Source organism: Pseudochaenichthys georgianus, chromosome 6 (genome assembly GCF_902827115.2).
Source record: "Pseudochaenichthys georgianus chromosome 6, fPseGeo1.2, whole genome shotgun sequence".
NCBI lineage: Eukaryota > Metazoa > Chordata > Actinopteri > Perciformes > Channichthyidae > Pseudochaenichthys > Pseudochaenichthys georgianus.
The window spans coordinates 18988824-19001653 of record NC_047508.1 but is presented as its reverse complement, the minus strand read 5'-3'; the positions used below and the strand labels follow the sequence as shown (position 1 = coordinate 19001653).

Below are 12830 nucleotides of genomic sequence, written 5' to 3'. Positions count from 1 at the left end.
AATGTCTTACTTGTGATGCCTGTCCAGCATTGAGTATTCTGAGGAGTGCTGGGTAGTCCACAGCTCTGAGTCTCCATTGTCAGAATGTATTCAGTATAATGAGTAAGGTTGGTCACAGTATGTCCACAACAGTTTTTAATCGAGGTGATATTGCCATTATACTTGACGTTGAAGCCAGAGTATTGGCCATTGGGTTTTTCCCACTTCAGGATGAGTTCTGCCTTTGTTGTGTTCGGACCTTCACACTTCAAATCTTTCACCGGGCTTGCATCTGCAGCATAAATAGGACATTATTGTCAGAATAACATCAAATTATTACAAATATGATTTTCAAAATATGTGTTTCCATTTATTCTATGTAAAGTTCAACTGATATGATCATACTTGTGCACTTGGAAATCCATTCTGGAGCACCTTTGGTTCCATCAGAAGTCTCTGTGGTGACACTAATGTTATACTGTTTGCCAGGATCCAGGGTATCAAAATAATACTCATTTGTTGTAACTATTGCATCATTAAAGAACCCATCTGAGCTCTGCAAAGTCACATTGTAACGATAGCTTGTCTTGTCTTCGTCAGGTACAGTCCACATCACTCTGATTCTCTCCTCTTCTGGATTAGCCTTAAGTGACTTCACGCTAAATGGTCCTGTTTGTATGAAAGGGGGTTGAGAGATTTAAATATTACTAGACAGAAAAGGTGAAACAGGCCATGAAAGTGTTGAATCCTTGAATTAAATCCTTACTTGTAGTGACCATGTTCAGCTGAAACTCTGCACTCTCAAAACCCATCACACCCACTGTAGCTACGGAGATGTTGTAGGAAGTCCCAGAAAGCAGGGAGTCAAAGGTATGATGAATGTTGCTGGTATTGTAAATGTCTCTTGCATGGGGTACAATAATCAACTTGTACTGGAAAGATGCATTGGTCATCAGAGGGGCTTCCTCCCACCTGATGGAAATTGAGCTGGTGTTCTTGTCCAGTAGGTAAATCCCCCCGGGAGGATTAGGGTCTGGAGAGAGGCGAATTAGAGCATGTTGACTTCAAAAAGCCACCTACCAAGATATTAACTTACAAGTTTTCTAATTTGCATACAGATGAATTTCATATGAATATCGCCTCACATATATGCATGCATACCTGAGACACAGATTATTTAATTAATATTTAATTGCTGTTCAGTTTGAAGCTTAGATATGAGCTAAGGATGGTGTGTTATGGAACAATATTACTATACATTAAAAAAAGGTAACCTTTTGCTTTTTAAAAGATTAGCCATATACATAATGTTTTTTTTGCGGGGTTTACAAGTTTGAATAATTATTATTATGTGTGTGTGTGTGTGTGTTTTGCGTATGGGTATTTATGTAATAAAGGTAGCTCTCAAACATGATATATCCCTTACTTATGGATTTGTTTTGCAAAACAATATTTAACATTTAAAAATATGTCCAAACTTTCCATTCCATTTCCCTGTGTGATACCAGACAGCTTAAAGTTAAACCACATTGTTAAGTAAATGCAGTTAGTTGTTTTTTGATAGATGTGAGTAATATAATATGTAACAGCTGAAAATGTAACACATGTCTCATACTTACAAGTTGCAGTAGTAACGAATCCAGATGATGCATTGAAGGGTCCACAAAATGTGGTTACCTTGGCACGATATAGCATACCAGCAGACAAGTTGGCAAAGAGGAAAGAGGTGTTGCTGAAGTCTAGCACTTCCTCTGTCACCTCAGTTGTGAAAATGTTTTTTAAGAAAACTGTATAATTCTCCACTTTCCCAGGAGGTTTGGTCCATGACACCAGGACTGAATTATTGGATTCCTGGCTGGAGATACTGGGTTGCACTGCCTCAGGCTCTGTTAATATGCAGAGGCGGAAAGATTATAGCAGATCAACCACCTAGACATATCGAAATGAAGAAAAATAAATAACAATCTTACTAGTGTACTGAGAGGTGCATCTGGCTTCCCCTTCTATGCCATTTGCTGCCATGACATTAACACAGAAGGTGTAGTTGGTCCCAGCAATGAGCCCCGAGATCTCTGTGTCCTCTTGTTCGGAGGATTTGTTTTTGGATTCATAGTCAAATTCTGCATACTCGACCCGATACCTGTATTCAGACTTATACTCTGGTGGCTTAGTCCAAACCAGATGTACAGCAGTTGAGTTTAAGGTGTCAGCTTTCAACTGCTCAATGCTGTAGGGACCTGCAAACAGAAAGTGTTTCTGATAAATCTTTAAAAAAAGCACATCATATTTGTTAATTTTCTTTCAGATACTGTATGTTGTCCTCATTACATAGGCTACAACTGTCTTCAGAGACAGCTACAACAACAATGACAAACTAAACTGTTTAATTGTTATTTACTTTAGTTGTTTTACTCATATATTTTGGGGTTTGACGGTACATATACAGTACATACGCGTAAAGTAGGACACTGCCATAGGAGCTGCCTCAGTGCCATCTGCTGTCTGTGTGGTTACCGTGAAGCTGTAGTTGCTCCCAGAGAGAAGTCCATGGATTGTTTGGTTGTGTTTGTTTCTGACTGTTTCAGAGGAATTGAAGGAGCTATTGCTGGTCTGAACCACATATGAGTAGTTTTTGTCTTTTGGCTGTTCCCACTCCAGGGTCACTGAGTCTGTGGTGATTCCTGTCTCTCTCAGGTTGGTGACAGAATATGGTCCTGAGAAAAAGACATGAACAGGTTTATGTGTGTGTGCATGTCAGATTTTGGGTTAAGCACATATAGCTTAATATGTATTGTGCATTAACTGTTATTGTGACAGATATTTATTGGACAATAAACAATGTGTATTTTAAACATAGTTTAATTAGACAGGATTACTTCTGGGGAGTTAATGTGATGGCCAGAAACGTCCAAATTTGTTATGGTCCAAAATTATTACACTTTCAACTATTATATAGAAACGAGTCTGCCAGTGGGACATTGACCAGTAAATACATGTGTGTATAACTCTTTTGGATGGTGTAACTCATTTCTATTTTTATCAAGCAAATGCATCTCTTTAGCCACCAACAATGTTATATACTGTATATATACATAAACACTTTTCAGTAACTGTAATCACATACTTGTGTAATTTGATATGCTTTCCACTGTGGACTTGACCCCTTCTACCACCGTAAAGACATCAAAAGTGTACAATTCTCCAGGTGTCAGATTGTAGAATGTGAACGACTCATTGTAGATTGAAGAATTCTGCACCATCCTGGTGTTCTGCAGCGCTATCACCAGGTAGGAGTAGGAAGGCTTGTGATCGCTTTGTCCGAGCCATGTCAGCCGGATGGCCGTTGTGTTCACATACTCCACTATGAGCTGCGACACTGCTTTCGGCACTGCAGCAAATACAGAAGAATGATATATAAGGCTTGAATCCACAATATAAAAGGGGTATTTTAAATGTATCATCAATTTGAGTATATACTGTAGGATGTTTCTGATAGTACATAATCCATTAATGCTTCATTGTGTTTTAATGAAAGGCCTTACTGGTGTAACTGAATGTCTGTTCCATCGTGGATTCACTCCCTGCTGCTGCTATAGTCGTGACATTGATATTGTATCTATTCCCTGGCTCCAGAGATGTTACATCTGCGCTGTTATTGCTGACTGTTATGTTGAACACCAGTTCTCCTGTAGTCTTGTAGGCTTGAACCAAGTATTCATAATACGACCAGGCTTCCTGTGGTTGTGACCATGACACTTTTACTGAGGTGGTGGATTTAGGGCTCGCTTCAAGGTTCAACACAGGGTTGGGCACTAGAAAAATTACAAACAAAGGAAATGTTCACTAGAAATCAATTGAATCACAAGACTTATATCACTTGTGATATAATAACTATATATGTTATTTCATATCCAGCAACATTCTTACTGAAGGTGGAGGCCGGACAAAACAATTGGTTATTTTACTAATATTGCCAAATCTACAACATGACTTTAATCAATCCCAACTTTATAGACACTTCTAGTAAACTTACAGGTTAAAGAAGCATTTTGGACAGCCGTGCTCTTTAAACTCTGGGGTCCAACTGTTTGTACAGTTATATTGTAGGACTTTCCAGAGAGAAGTGAGGTCAGCTCGGTGTGGGTGTCTGAGGAGATTTTATTCAGTGCCTCTCCACCATCATGCTGATAGGATATGTTATAGCTGATGCTTGGAGCTCCATCCATCAAAACAGGAGTATCCCACCTCAAAAAGAGCGAGCCGTTTGTCCTCTGACTGATGATGATGGATCCAGGAGGTGTGGGCTCTAAGAGGAATGAAAAACAGGTAGACACACACTTAATGCTTGTGTTTCTATTGTTATACATGTCCTACTGGTTTTGATGGTTTGAAGCCTAAATAAAAAATAAACCCACTTGCAAAACATTATTACAATAATAATAATAATCTTACTAGTGGCAAATGAAGACTGCTCAGACGTCTCGCTGAAGTTTCCAGCTACAGCGGTCACTGTGATATCATACAGTCTCCCAGGGAATAAATCAGTAAAGTTTGCTTCTTTGCCCGCTGTTGTGGTGCTGTTAGAATATATTTGATTTGAGATGTTCACCACATAGTGATCAGCACTCCCGAAAGGTAAAGTCCACTCGATGGTCAGGTCACTGGTTCCTCGAGCAGTAATCTTGATGTTCTCAGGCTTTTCAGGCCCTGTACGATAAACAAGTAAAAAAGTTTAGTTCCCTGTCATTACATTATGAAAGAAACACCTATCTAGTCATGTAGTGAATTTGAAATAGCGTAAAAGTAGGAACCACCAATGAAATATGTATTGACCAATAAAATATATAAAATATTACAACATGATCAATATATCTTAGTAATCCATAGACCATGTACTATATAAAAATAATGTATACTATATTTCTTATTAACCTAGTGTTTAAAATGGTCCCTTTATGAGCAATATTTCTCCCAACTCTAATGCGATATCAAGTTAAATATCATAGCAACACACTTTCCTTATTAGTACATGGTAATGTGTCAATCATTAATTAATCAACTTTTTGGTATATGTAAGCAGATGAATGTTAAAAGAGGCAACAGCTTTAACTACTAATGTGGGAACCAAAGGGGAGGCTGGCGTGAAAACATATGAATGACATTATTGTAAGCCAACAATTTTTAGGATATGGAATATGTCTTCTAAAAGAAGAAATAACTCATTGTTTCACAACTACATTACTGAATTTACATCAACTTCATGCTAGTGCAAATACGCTTTCCAAAAGTAGCAGGAAAAAGGGATCTCCAAAAGGCATGGACCTACTTGTGAAGGTACTTATTGAGGTTCCGGCTCCTTTGTTTGAGGATTTTCCAGCAACAGCAGCCACTAGAATGTTGTATTGGACTCCAGGGATTAAATTGTTGATAGTAAAGTTGGTTTCAATAGTGGTATTATTAAGGGTTAGGGTTTTTCCTATTGCATTCCACTGAACTGAGTATGAGGACACATTGCCCTTGGGTTGTTTCCAGATTAGAGACACAGATGAATTTGTGACTGCAATGATGGAGAGATTTTCTACACCAGCAGGTTCTGCAATTGCAAAGAAAAACAGGGGAAAATGCAACATATTAGGAAAAATTAGGCATCTGAAAATGGATAAAAATCTTCCTTGACGAAAATTGTGATTTAAAAAATTAGAACTGGGCAAAACGGAGGGTGTGGTTTACTTGTGAATATGTTGAGTTGGTAAAAAGTTTCAGGGAATACAAAACGACTGCGAGTGGTAAGAACAAAAACTACACCAGAGTATGTTTCATGGCACGAGACCATAGTTGCTTAACCAAAAAGCTACACAAAGCTATTAAGTGCAATAAAACTTGTGTTAAAAAGGGAAAATTAAAGGAGAGGACAATACTCTTTGAGTAAAACCTTTAGTACTTGGTGTAATCATGTAGTGCCTGAGGATCAACATCAGTCTAAGGACGAACAGCAAAGTAGGCAAAAACCTCTATTCTATATTCACAAGTATCATCCTGCTTGTGATCACTGCAGACAGTCTTCAACAACAGATGTCTTCAGCAGACTCTCTTTATCTGACCTCATGAAACTCAGTTAATGTTTACTTACTTGTGTACTGAGAAACAGTGGTACTCTGTCCTTCAGTACTGCCATCACCTGCCACTGCAGTAACATTGATATCATACTGGACACCAGCAGTCAGGTTAGAAATGGTTATATTTGTTTCAGTCACTTTTTCACTTTTAGTGACATTTCCATCACTCCACTGTACTCTATAGGAAGAGCTGTTCCCCTCTGGTTTATTCCACATCACAGATATAGAGGATGTTGTGATTTCAGTGACAGAGAGATTCCTGACTACTTCAGGCTCTGTGAGCGCAGGATAAATACAAGGTGAGGAAAAACATTTTTTAGAGACAGACAAAAAAAGAACTAGTGAAAACGACAAGAACAAAGACTACACAAAAGTGTTTCATAACAGCAGAGAACAGTTTCTTATCCATAAAACTACACCAAGCTATTACAAAAATGAAACTTATAGTTACTTGTGACTATGGTGAGTTGGTAAGGATCTCCTGTTGTCTGATTGTCTCCAGCAACAGCAACGATTAAAATGTTGTAGCTAGTGCCAGGGATCAGGTCTGATAGCACAGCAAAGAGGTTGTTGGTGTCTCTGATCGTCTTCGCTCCACCATGATCCCACTCCACCCTGTACAGGAGCACCTCACCAGGAGGTGGGGTCCAGTTCAGAGAGATGGAGGAGGTGTTTGCGGACACAATAGGTACTCGAATTGTACCAGGTTCTTGAGTAAAAAGAAGAGAAGAGGTTAATACTCTACGAGTAAAACATTTAACCGCCTGGTGTAATCGTGTTGTGCCTGAGAGTCAACGTCAGTCTCTAAGGAGGAAGAGCAAGTTAAGCAACAACTTCTCCTTAAAGGAGTTGTTTTTCTACACCAGGACGTGTCTTATAGAAACCTCAGAGTATCATCCTGCTTGTGATCACTGCAGACAGTCTTCATCAACAGATGCCTTCAGCAGACTCTCTCTATCTGACCTCATGAAACACAGTTAATGTGTAGCACAGGATACATCGAAATGAGGAAGATTTTTTTTTAGAGACAGATAAATAAAGAACTAGTGAGAGTTGCAAGAACAAAAAGCAACTTCCAAGTGTTTCATAACATCAGAGAACCCTTGCTTATCCAAAAAAGCTACACAATACAATGATGTCTTCAGCAGACTCTCTCTATCTGACCTCATGAAACACAGTTAATGTATACTTACTGGTGTACTGAGAAACAGTGGTACTCTGTCCTTCAGTACTGCCATCACCTGCCACTGCAGTAACATTTATTTCATACTGGACACCAGCAGTCAGGTCAGTGATGGTTATTTGTGTTTGATTCACTTTGTCACTTTTAGTGACATTTCCATCACTCCACTGTACTCTATAGAAAGAGCTGTTCCCCTCTGGTTTATTCCACATCAGAGATATAGAGGATGTTGTGATTTCAGTGACAGAGAGATTACTGACTACTTCAGGCTCTGTGAGCACAGGATAAATAAAGGATGAGGAAGGAAGAATATTAAAAGCCAGGGAATACAAAACGACAGCGAGTGGTAAGAACAAAAACTACACCGAGTATGTTTCATGACACGAGACCGGTTGCTTAACCAAAAAGCTATAAAAGCTATCAAGTCCAATAAAACTTGTGTTAAAAAGGGAAAATTAAAGGAGAGGACAATACTCTATGAGTAAAACCTTTAGTACTTGGTGTAATCATGTAGTGCCTGAGGATCAACATCAGTCTAAGGACGAACAGCAAAGTAGGCAAAAACCTCTATTCTATATTCACAAGTATCATCCTGCTTGTGATCACTGCAGACAGTCTTCAACAACAGATGTCTTCAGCAGACTCTCTTTATCTGACCTCATGAAACTCAGTTAATGTTTACTTACTTGTGTACTGAGAAACAGTGGTACTCTGTCCTTCAGTACTGCCATCACCTGCCACTGCAGTAACATTGATATCATACTGGACACCAGCAGTCAGGTTAGAAATGGTTATATTTGTTTCAGTCACTTTTTCACTTTTATTTACATTTCCATCACTCCACTGTACTCTATAGGAAGAGCTGTTCCCCTCTGGTTTATTCCACATCACAGATATAGAGGATGTTGTGATTTCAGTGACAGAGAGATTCCTGACTACTTCAGGCTCTGTGAGCGCAGGATAAATACAAGGTGAGGAAAAACATTTTTTAGAGACAGACAAAAAAAGAACTAGTGAAAACGACAAGAACAAAGACTACACAAAAGTGTTTCATAACAGCAGAGAACAGTTTCTTATCCATAAAACTACACCAAGCTATTACAAAAATGAAACTTATAGTTACTTGTGACTATGGTGAGTTGGTAAGGATCTCCTGTTGTCTGATTGTCTCCAGCAACAGCAACGATTAAAATGTTGTAGCTAGTGCCAGGGATCAGGTCTGATAGCACAGCAAAGAGGTTGTTGGTGTCTCTGATCGTCTTCGCTCCACCATGATCCCACTCCACCCTGTACAGGAGCACCTCACCAGGAGGTGGGGTCCAGTTCAGAGAGATGGAGGAGGTGTTTGCGGACACAATAGGTACTCGAATTGTACCAGGTTCTTGAGTAAAAAGAAGAGAAGAGGTTAATACTCTACGAGTAAAACATTTAACCGCCTGGTGTAATCGTGTTGTGCCTGAGAGTCAACGTCAGTCTCTAAGGAGGAAGAGCAAGTTAAGCAACAACTTCTCCTTAAAGGAGTTGTTTTTCTACACCAGGACGTGTCTTATAGAAACCTCAGAGTATCATCCTGCTTGTGATCACTGCAGACAGTCTTCATCAACAGATGCCTTCAGCAGACTCTCTCTATCTGACCTCATGAAACACAGTTAATGTGTAGCACAGGATACATCGAAATGAGGAAGATTTTTTTTTAGAGACAGATAAATAAAGAACTAGTGAGAGTTGCAAGAACAAAAAGCAACTTCCAAGTGTTTCATAACATCAGAGAACCCTTGCTTATCCAAAAAAGCTACACAATACAATGATGTCTTCAGCAGACTCTCTCTATCTGACCTCATGAAACACAGTTAATGTATACTTACTGGTGTACTGAGAAACAGTGGTACTCTGTCCTTCAGTACTGCCATCACCTGCCACTGCAGTAACATTTATTTCATACTGGACACCAGCAGTCAGGTCAGTGATGGTTATTTGTGTTTGATTCACTTTGTCACTTTTAGTGACATTTCCATCACTCCACTGTACTCTATAGAAAGAGCTGTTCCCCTCTGGTTTATTCCACATCAGAGATATAGAGGATGTTGTGATTTCAGTGACAGAGAGATTACTGACTACTTCAGGCTCTGTGAGCACAGGATAAATAAAGGATGAGGAAGGAAGAATATTAAAAGCCAGGGAATACAAAACGACAGCGAGTGGTAAGAACAAAAACTACACCGAGTATGTTTCATGACACGAGACCGGTTGCTTAACCAAAAAGCTATAAAAGCTATCAAGTCCAATAAAACTTGTGTTAAAAAGGGAAAATTAAAGGAGAGGACAATACTCTATGAGTAAAACCTTTAGTACTTGGTGTAATCATGTAGTGCCTGAGGATCAACATCAGTCTAAGGACGAACAGCAAAGTAGGCAAAAACCTCTATTCTATATTCACAAGTATCATCCTGCTTGTGATCACTGCAGACAGTCTTCAACAACAGATGTCTTCAGCAGACTCTCTTTATCTGACCTCATGAAACACAGTTAATGTGTAGCACAGGATACATCGAAATGAGGAAGATTTTTTTTTAGAGACAGATAAATAAAGAACTAGTGAGAGTTGCAAGAACAAAAAGCAACTTCCAAGTGTTTCATAACATCAGAGAACCCTTGCTTATCCAAAAAAGCTACACAATACAATGATGTCTTCAGCAGACTCTCTCTATCTGACTTCATGAAACTCAGTTAATGTTTACTTGCTGGTGTATCGAGAAACAGTGGTACTCTCTCCTTCAGTACTGCCATCACCTGCCACTGCAGTAACATTTATTTCATACTGGACACCAGCAGTCAGGTCAGTGATGTTTATTTGTGTTTGATTCACTTTGTCACTTTTAGGGACATTTCCATCACTCCACTGTACTCGATAGGAAGAGCTGTTCCCCTCTGGTTCATTCCACATCAGAGATATAGAGGATGTTGTGATTTCAGTGACAGAGAGATTCCTGACTACTTCAGGCTCTGTGAGCACAGGATAAATACAAGATGAGGAAGATTTTTTTTTAGAGACGGATAAATAAAGAACTAGTGAGAGTTGCAAGCACAAAAAGCAACTTCCAAGTGTGTCATAACACCAGAGAACCCTTTCTTATCCAAAAAAGCTGCACAATACAATAAAGTCTTCAGCAGAGTATTTCTATCCGACTTCATGAAACACAGTTAATGTTTACTTACTGGTGTACTGAGAAACAGTGGTACTCTGTCCTTCAGTACTGCCATCACCTGCCACTGCAGTAACATGTATATCATACTGGACACCAGCAGTCAGGTCAGTGATGGTTATATTTGTTTCAGTCACTTTGTCACTTTTAGTGACATTTCCATCACTCCACTGTACTCTATAGGAAGAGCTGTTCCCCTCTGGTTTATTCCACATCACAGATATAGAGGATGTTGTGATTTCAGTGACAGAGAGATTCCTGACTACTTCAGGCTCTGTGAGCGCAGGATAAATAGAAGGTGAGGAAGGATGAATATTAAAAGCCAGGGAATACAAAACGACTGCGTGTGGTAAGAACAAAAACTACACCGAGTGTGTTTCATGACACGAGACCATAGTTGCTTAACCAAAAAGCTACACAAAGCTATTAAGTGCAATAAAACTTGTGTTAAAAAGGGAAAATGAAAGGAGAGGACAATACTCTTTGAGTAAAACATTTAGTACTTGGTGTAATCATGTTGTGCCTGAGGATCAACATCAGTCTAAGGACGAACAGCAAATTAGGGAACAACTTCTATTCTATATTCACAAGTATCATCCTGCTTGTGATCACTGCAGACAGTCTTCAACAACAGATGTCTTCAGCAGACTCTCTTTATCTGACCTCATGAAACTCAGTTAATGTTTACTTACTTGTGTACTGAGAAACAGTGGTACTCTGTCCTTCAGTACTGCCATCATCTGCCACTGCAGTAACATTTACATCATAGTGGACACCAGCAGTCAGGTCAGTGATGTTTATTTGTGTTTGATTCACTTTGTCACTTTTAGGGACATTTCCATCACTCCACTGTACTCTATAGGAAGAGCTGTTCCCCTCTGGTTTATTCCACATCACGGATATAGAGGATGTTGTGACTTCAGTGACAGAGAGATTCCTGACTACTTCAGGCTCTGTGAGTGAGAGAGAAGTCGGTGGGGAAAATAATTAATGTTTCACTATTACAATTTTAAAACACTGTTATCATCTTTGTTTTTGACATTTGATTTGACAAACATCATTCTGCAACAATGCTGTAGGTACTTTACTGTTTAATGATCACACTTACTTGTGGTGGCCTCTTTGCAGCAGTTCAAACAGTCAAAGTAGATTTGATAGATTGCTCCAGGAATCAAATCATTTGCAGATACATTTTGCCAGATTGAGATCTTGCAGCTTGAATTGGATCTGATCGTGGTTGTTGTTGTCGTTAAGTGTTCGGTGATATTGCTGTCACATTCTACACCTAAAAGATACGAGAACAAGAAGAGCAGAAATGGAGTTAAAAAAAAGTTACATTTAAAAAAAGATAACAGGAATGATGTTCTTAACACATGTTTGATAACTTATATTTAGTAGACAAATTACACGGGTACTTACATTCTTCTGTCGAGACCTGTGGAGAGAGAGAAGCAGAGTCAAATATCTTGCACCAGCAGAGGTCAGCATTGAGTTAACACAGCTTCAAACGATCAATTAGAAACCCAACCACCCAGTCAATGTCACAGTAAATCAGTACATTCAGCAACAACAAATAGCACTGCAAACCAGGTCATTTTTACATGGTTTCTTAAAACCGCCATTTGTCAGTCCTACCAGTAAAACACTATGTTTTTCTGTCTGCTGCGGCAGGCGGTACCGCAGTATCAGGACCAAGACTCAGGGACAGTTTCATCCCCCAGGCAATAAGACTGCTTAATGCCTGAGCTCTGTTAAATGCCTCCATAACCCAAAGCATTCATCTGGTTGCATTTTAGATTAATTTAATTTATTATCTTAATAGTTATCACTGGATCAACAGTATTTATTTAGTATTTCACTAATATAGTTAACTGCTACGGCAATACTTGTAGACTGGTCTAGCAACATAACCTGCACTATTTTCTTCAACTTTATCGAACTCTGTTTCATTTGCAATATTTATTTATTTGGTTGTCTTATGTCCTATATATAATATGTTGCATTGTTGGAGAAGCTCGGGACCTACGATTTTCATTGCCGTAACTACACTGTAGTGCATATGATAATAAAACCCTTGAAGCTTGAATATTTTTCAAGATGAAGGTCTAAATGCTGTTTCAAAGATGTTCCTACTATGCCATTAATTAAATTATAATGGATAAATATTGCTGGGTATTTCATTTCAATACCTTTTGGTCATATAGTATTGATTATCAAGAAGTGTCGATCAAAAAGTTATTGATTTAATCCTGTGTAAAGGATCAAACGTGCTTATATTGCCTAAACTAATCATATATGCACTGATCATAATATTTAGCGTGAGATCCAAAAGTAGTCAATTGAATGTAT

The 12830-nt window shown here is 38.8% G+C and overlaps 1 protein-coding gene across 2 annotated transcripts in view; it reads right to left on the bottom strand.

Annotated features, from left to right (window-relative positions):
• Window positions 1–12830, bottom strand: part of ptprjb.2 (protein tyrosine phosphatase receptor type Jb, tandem duplicate 2) — a 37275-nt gene that overhangs the window by 5224 nt on the left and 19221 nt on the right. The window contains exons 2-22 of one of the 2 annotated variants that reach the window (XM_034084864.1): window positions 11901–11916; window positions 11590–11766; window positions 11174–11434; window positions 10495–10755; window positions 9144–9404; window positions 8402–8659; window positions 7965–8225; window positions 7289–7549; window positions 6547–6804; window positions 6110–6370; window positions 5306–5572; window positions 4432–4686; window positions 4013–4285; window positions 3522–3791; window positions 3104–3367; window positions 2433–2693; window positions 1950–2216; window positions 1599–1865; window positions 746–1012; window positions 385–648; window positions 11–271 (exon numbers count right to left, since the gene is read on the bottom strand). In XM_034084864.1, coding sequence (XP_033940755.1) covers window positions 11–271; window positions 385–648; window positions 746–1012; window positions 1599–1865; window positions 1950–2216; window positions 2433–2693; window positions 3104–3367; window positions 3522–3791; window positions 4013–4285; window positions 4432–4686; window positions 5306–5572; window positions 6110–6370; window positions 6547–6804; window positions 7289–7549; window positions 7965–8225; window positions 8402–8659; window positions 9144–9404; window positions 10495–10755; window positions 11174–11434; window positions 11590–11766; window positions 11901–11916 — 5191 coding nt within the window. The remainder of the gene's footprint in view (window positions 1–10; window positions 272–384; window positions 649–745; window positions 1013–1598; window positions 1866–1949; window positions 2217–2432; window positions 2694–3103; window positions 3368–3521; window positions 3792–4012; window positions 4286–4431; window positions 4687–5305; window positions 5573–6109; window positions 6371–6546; window positions 6805–7288; window positions 7550–7964; window positions 8226–8401; window positions 8660–9143; window positions 9405–10494; window positions 10756–11173; window positions 11435–11589; window positions 11767–11900; window positions 11917–12830) is intronic. The other variant, XR_011643447.1, reaches the window with a different exon arrangement.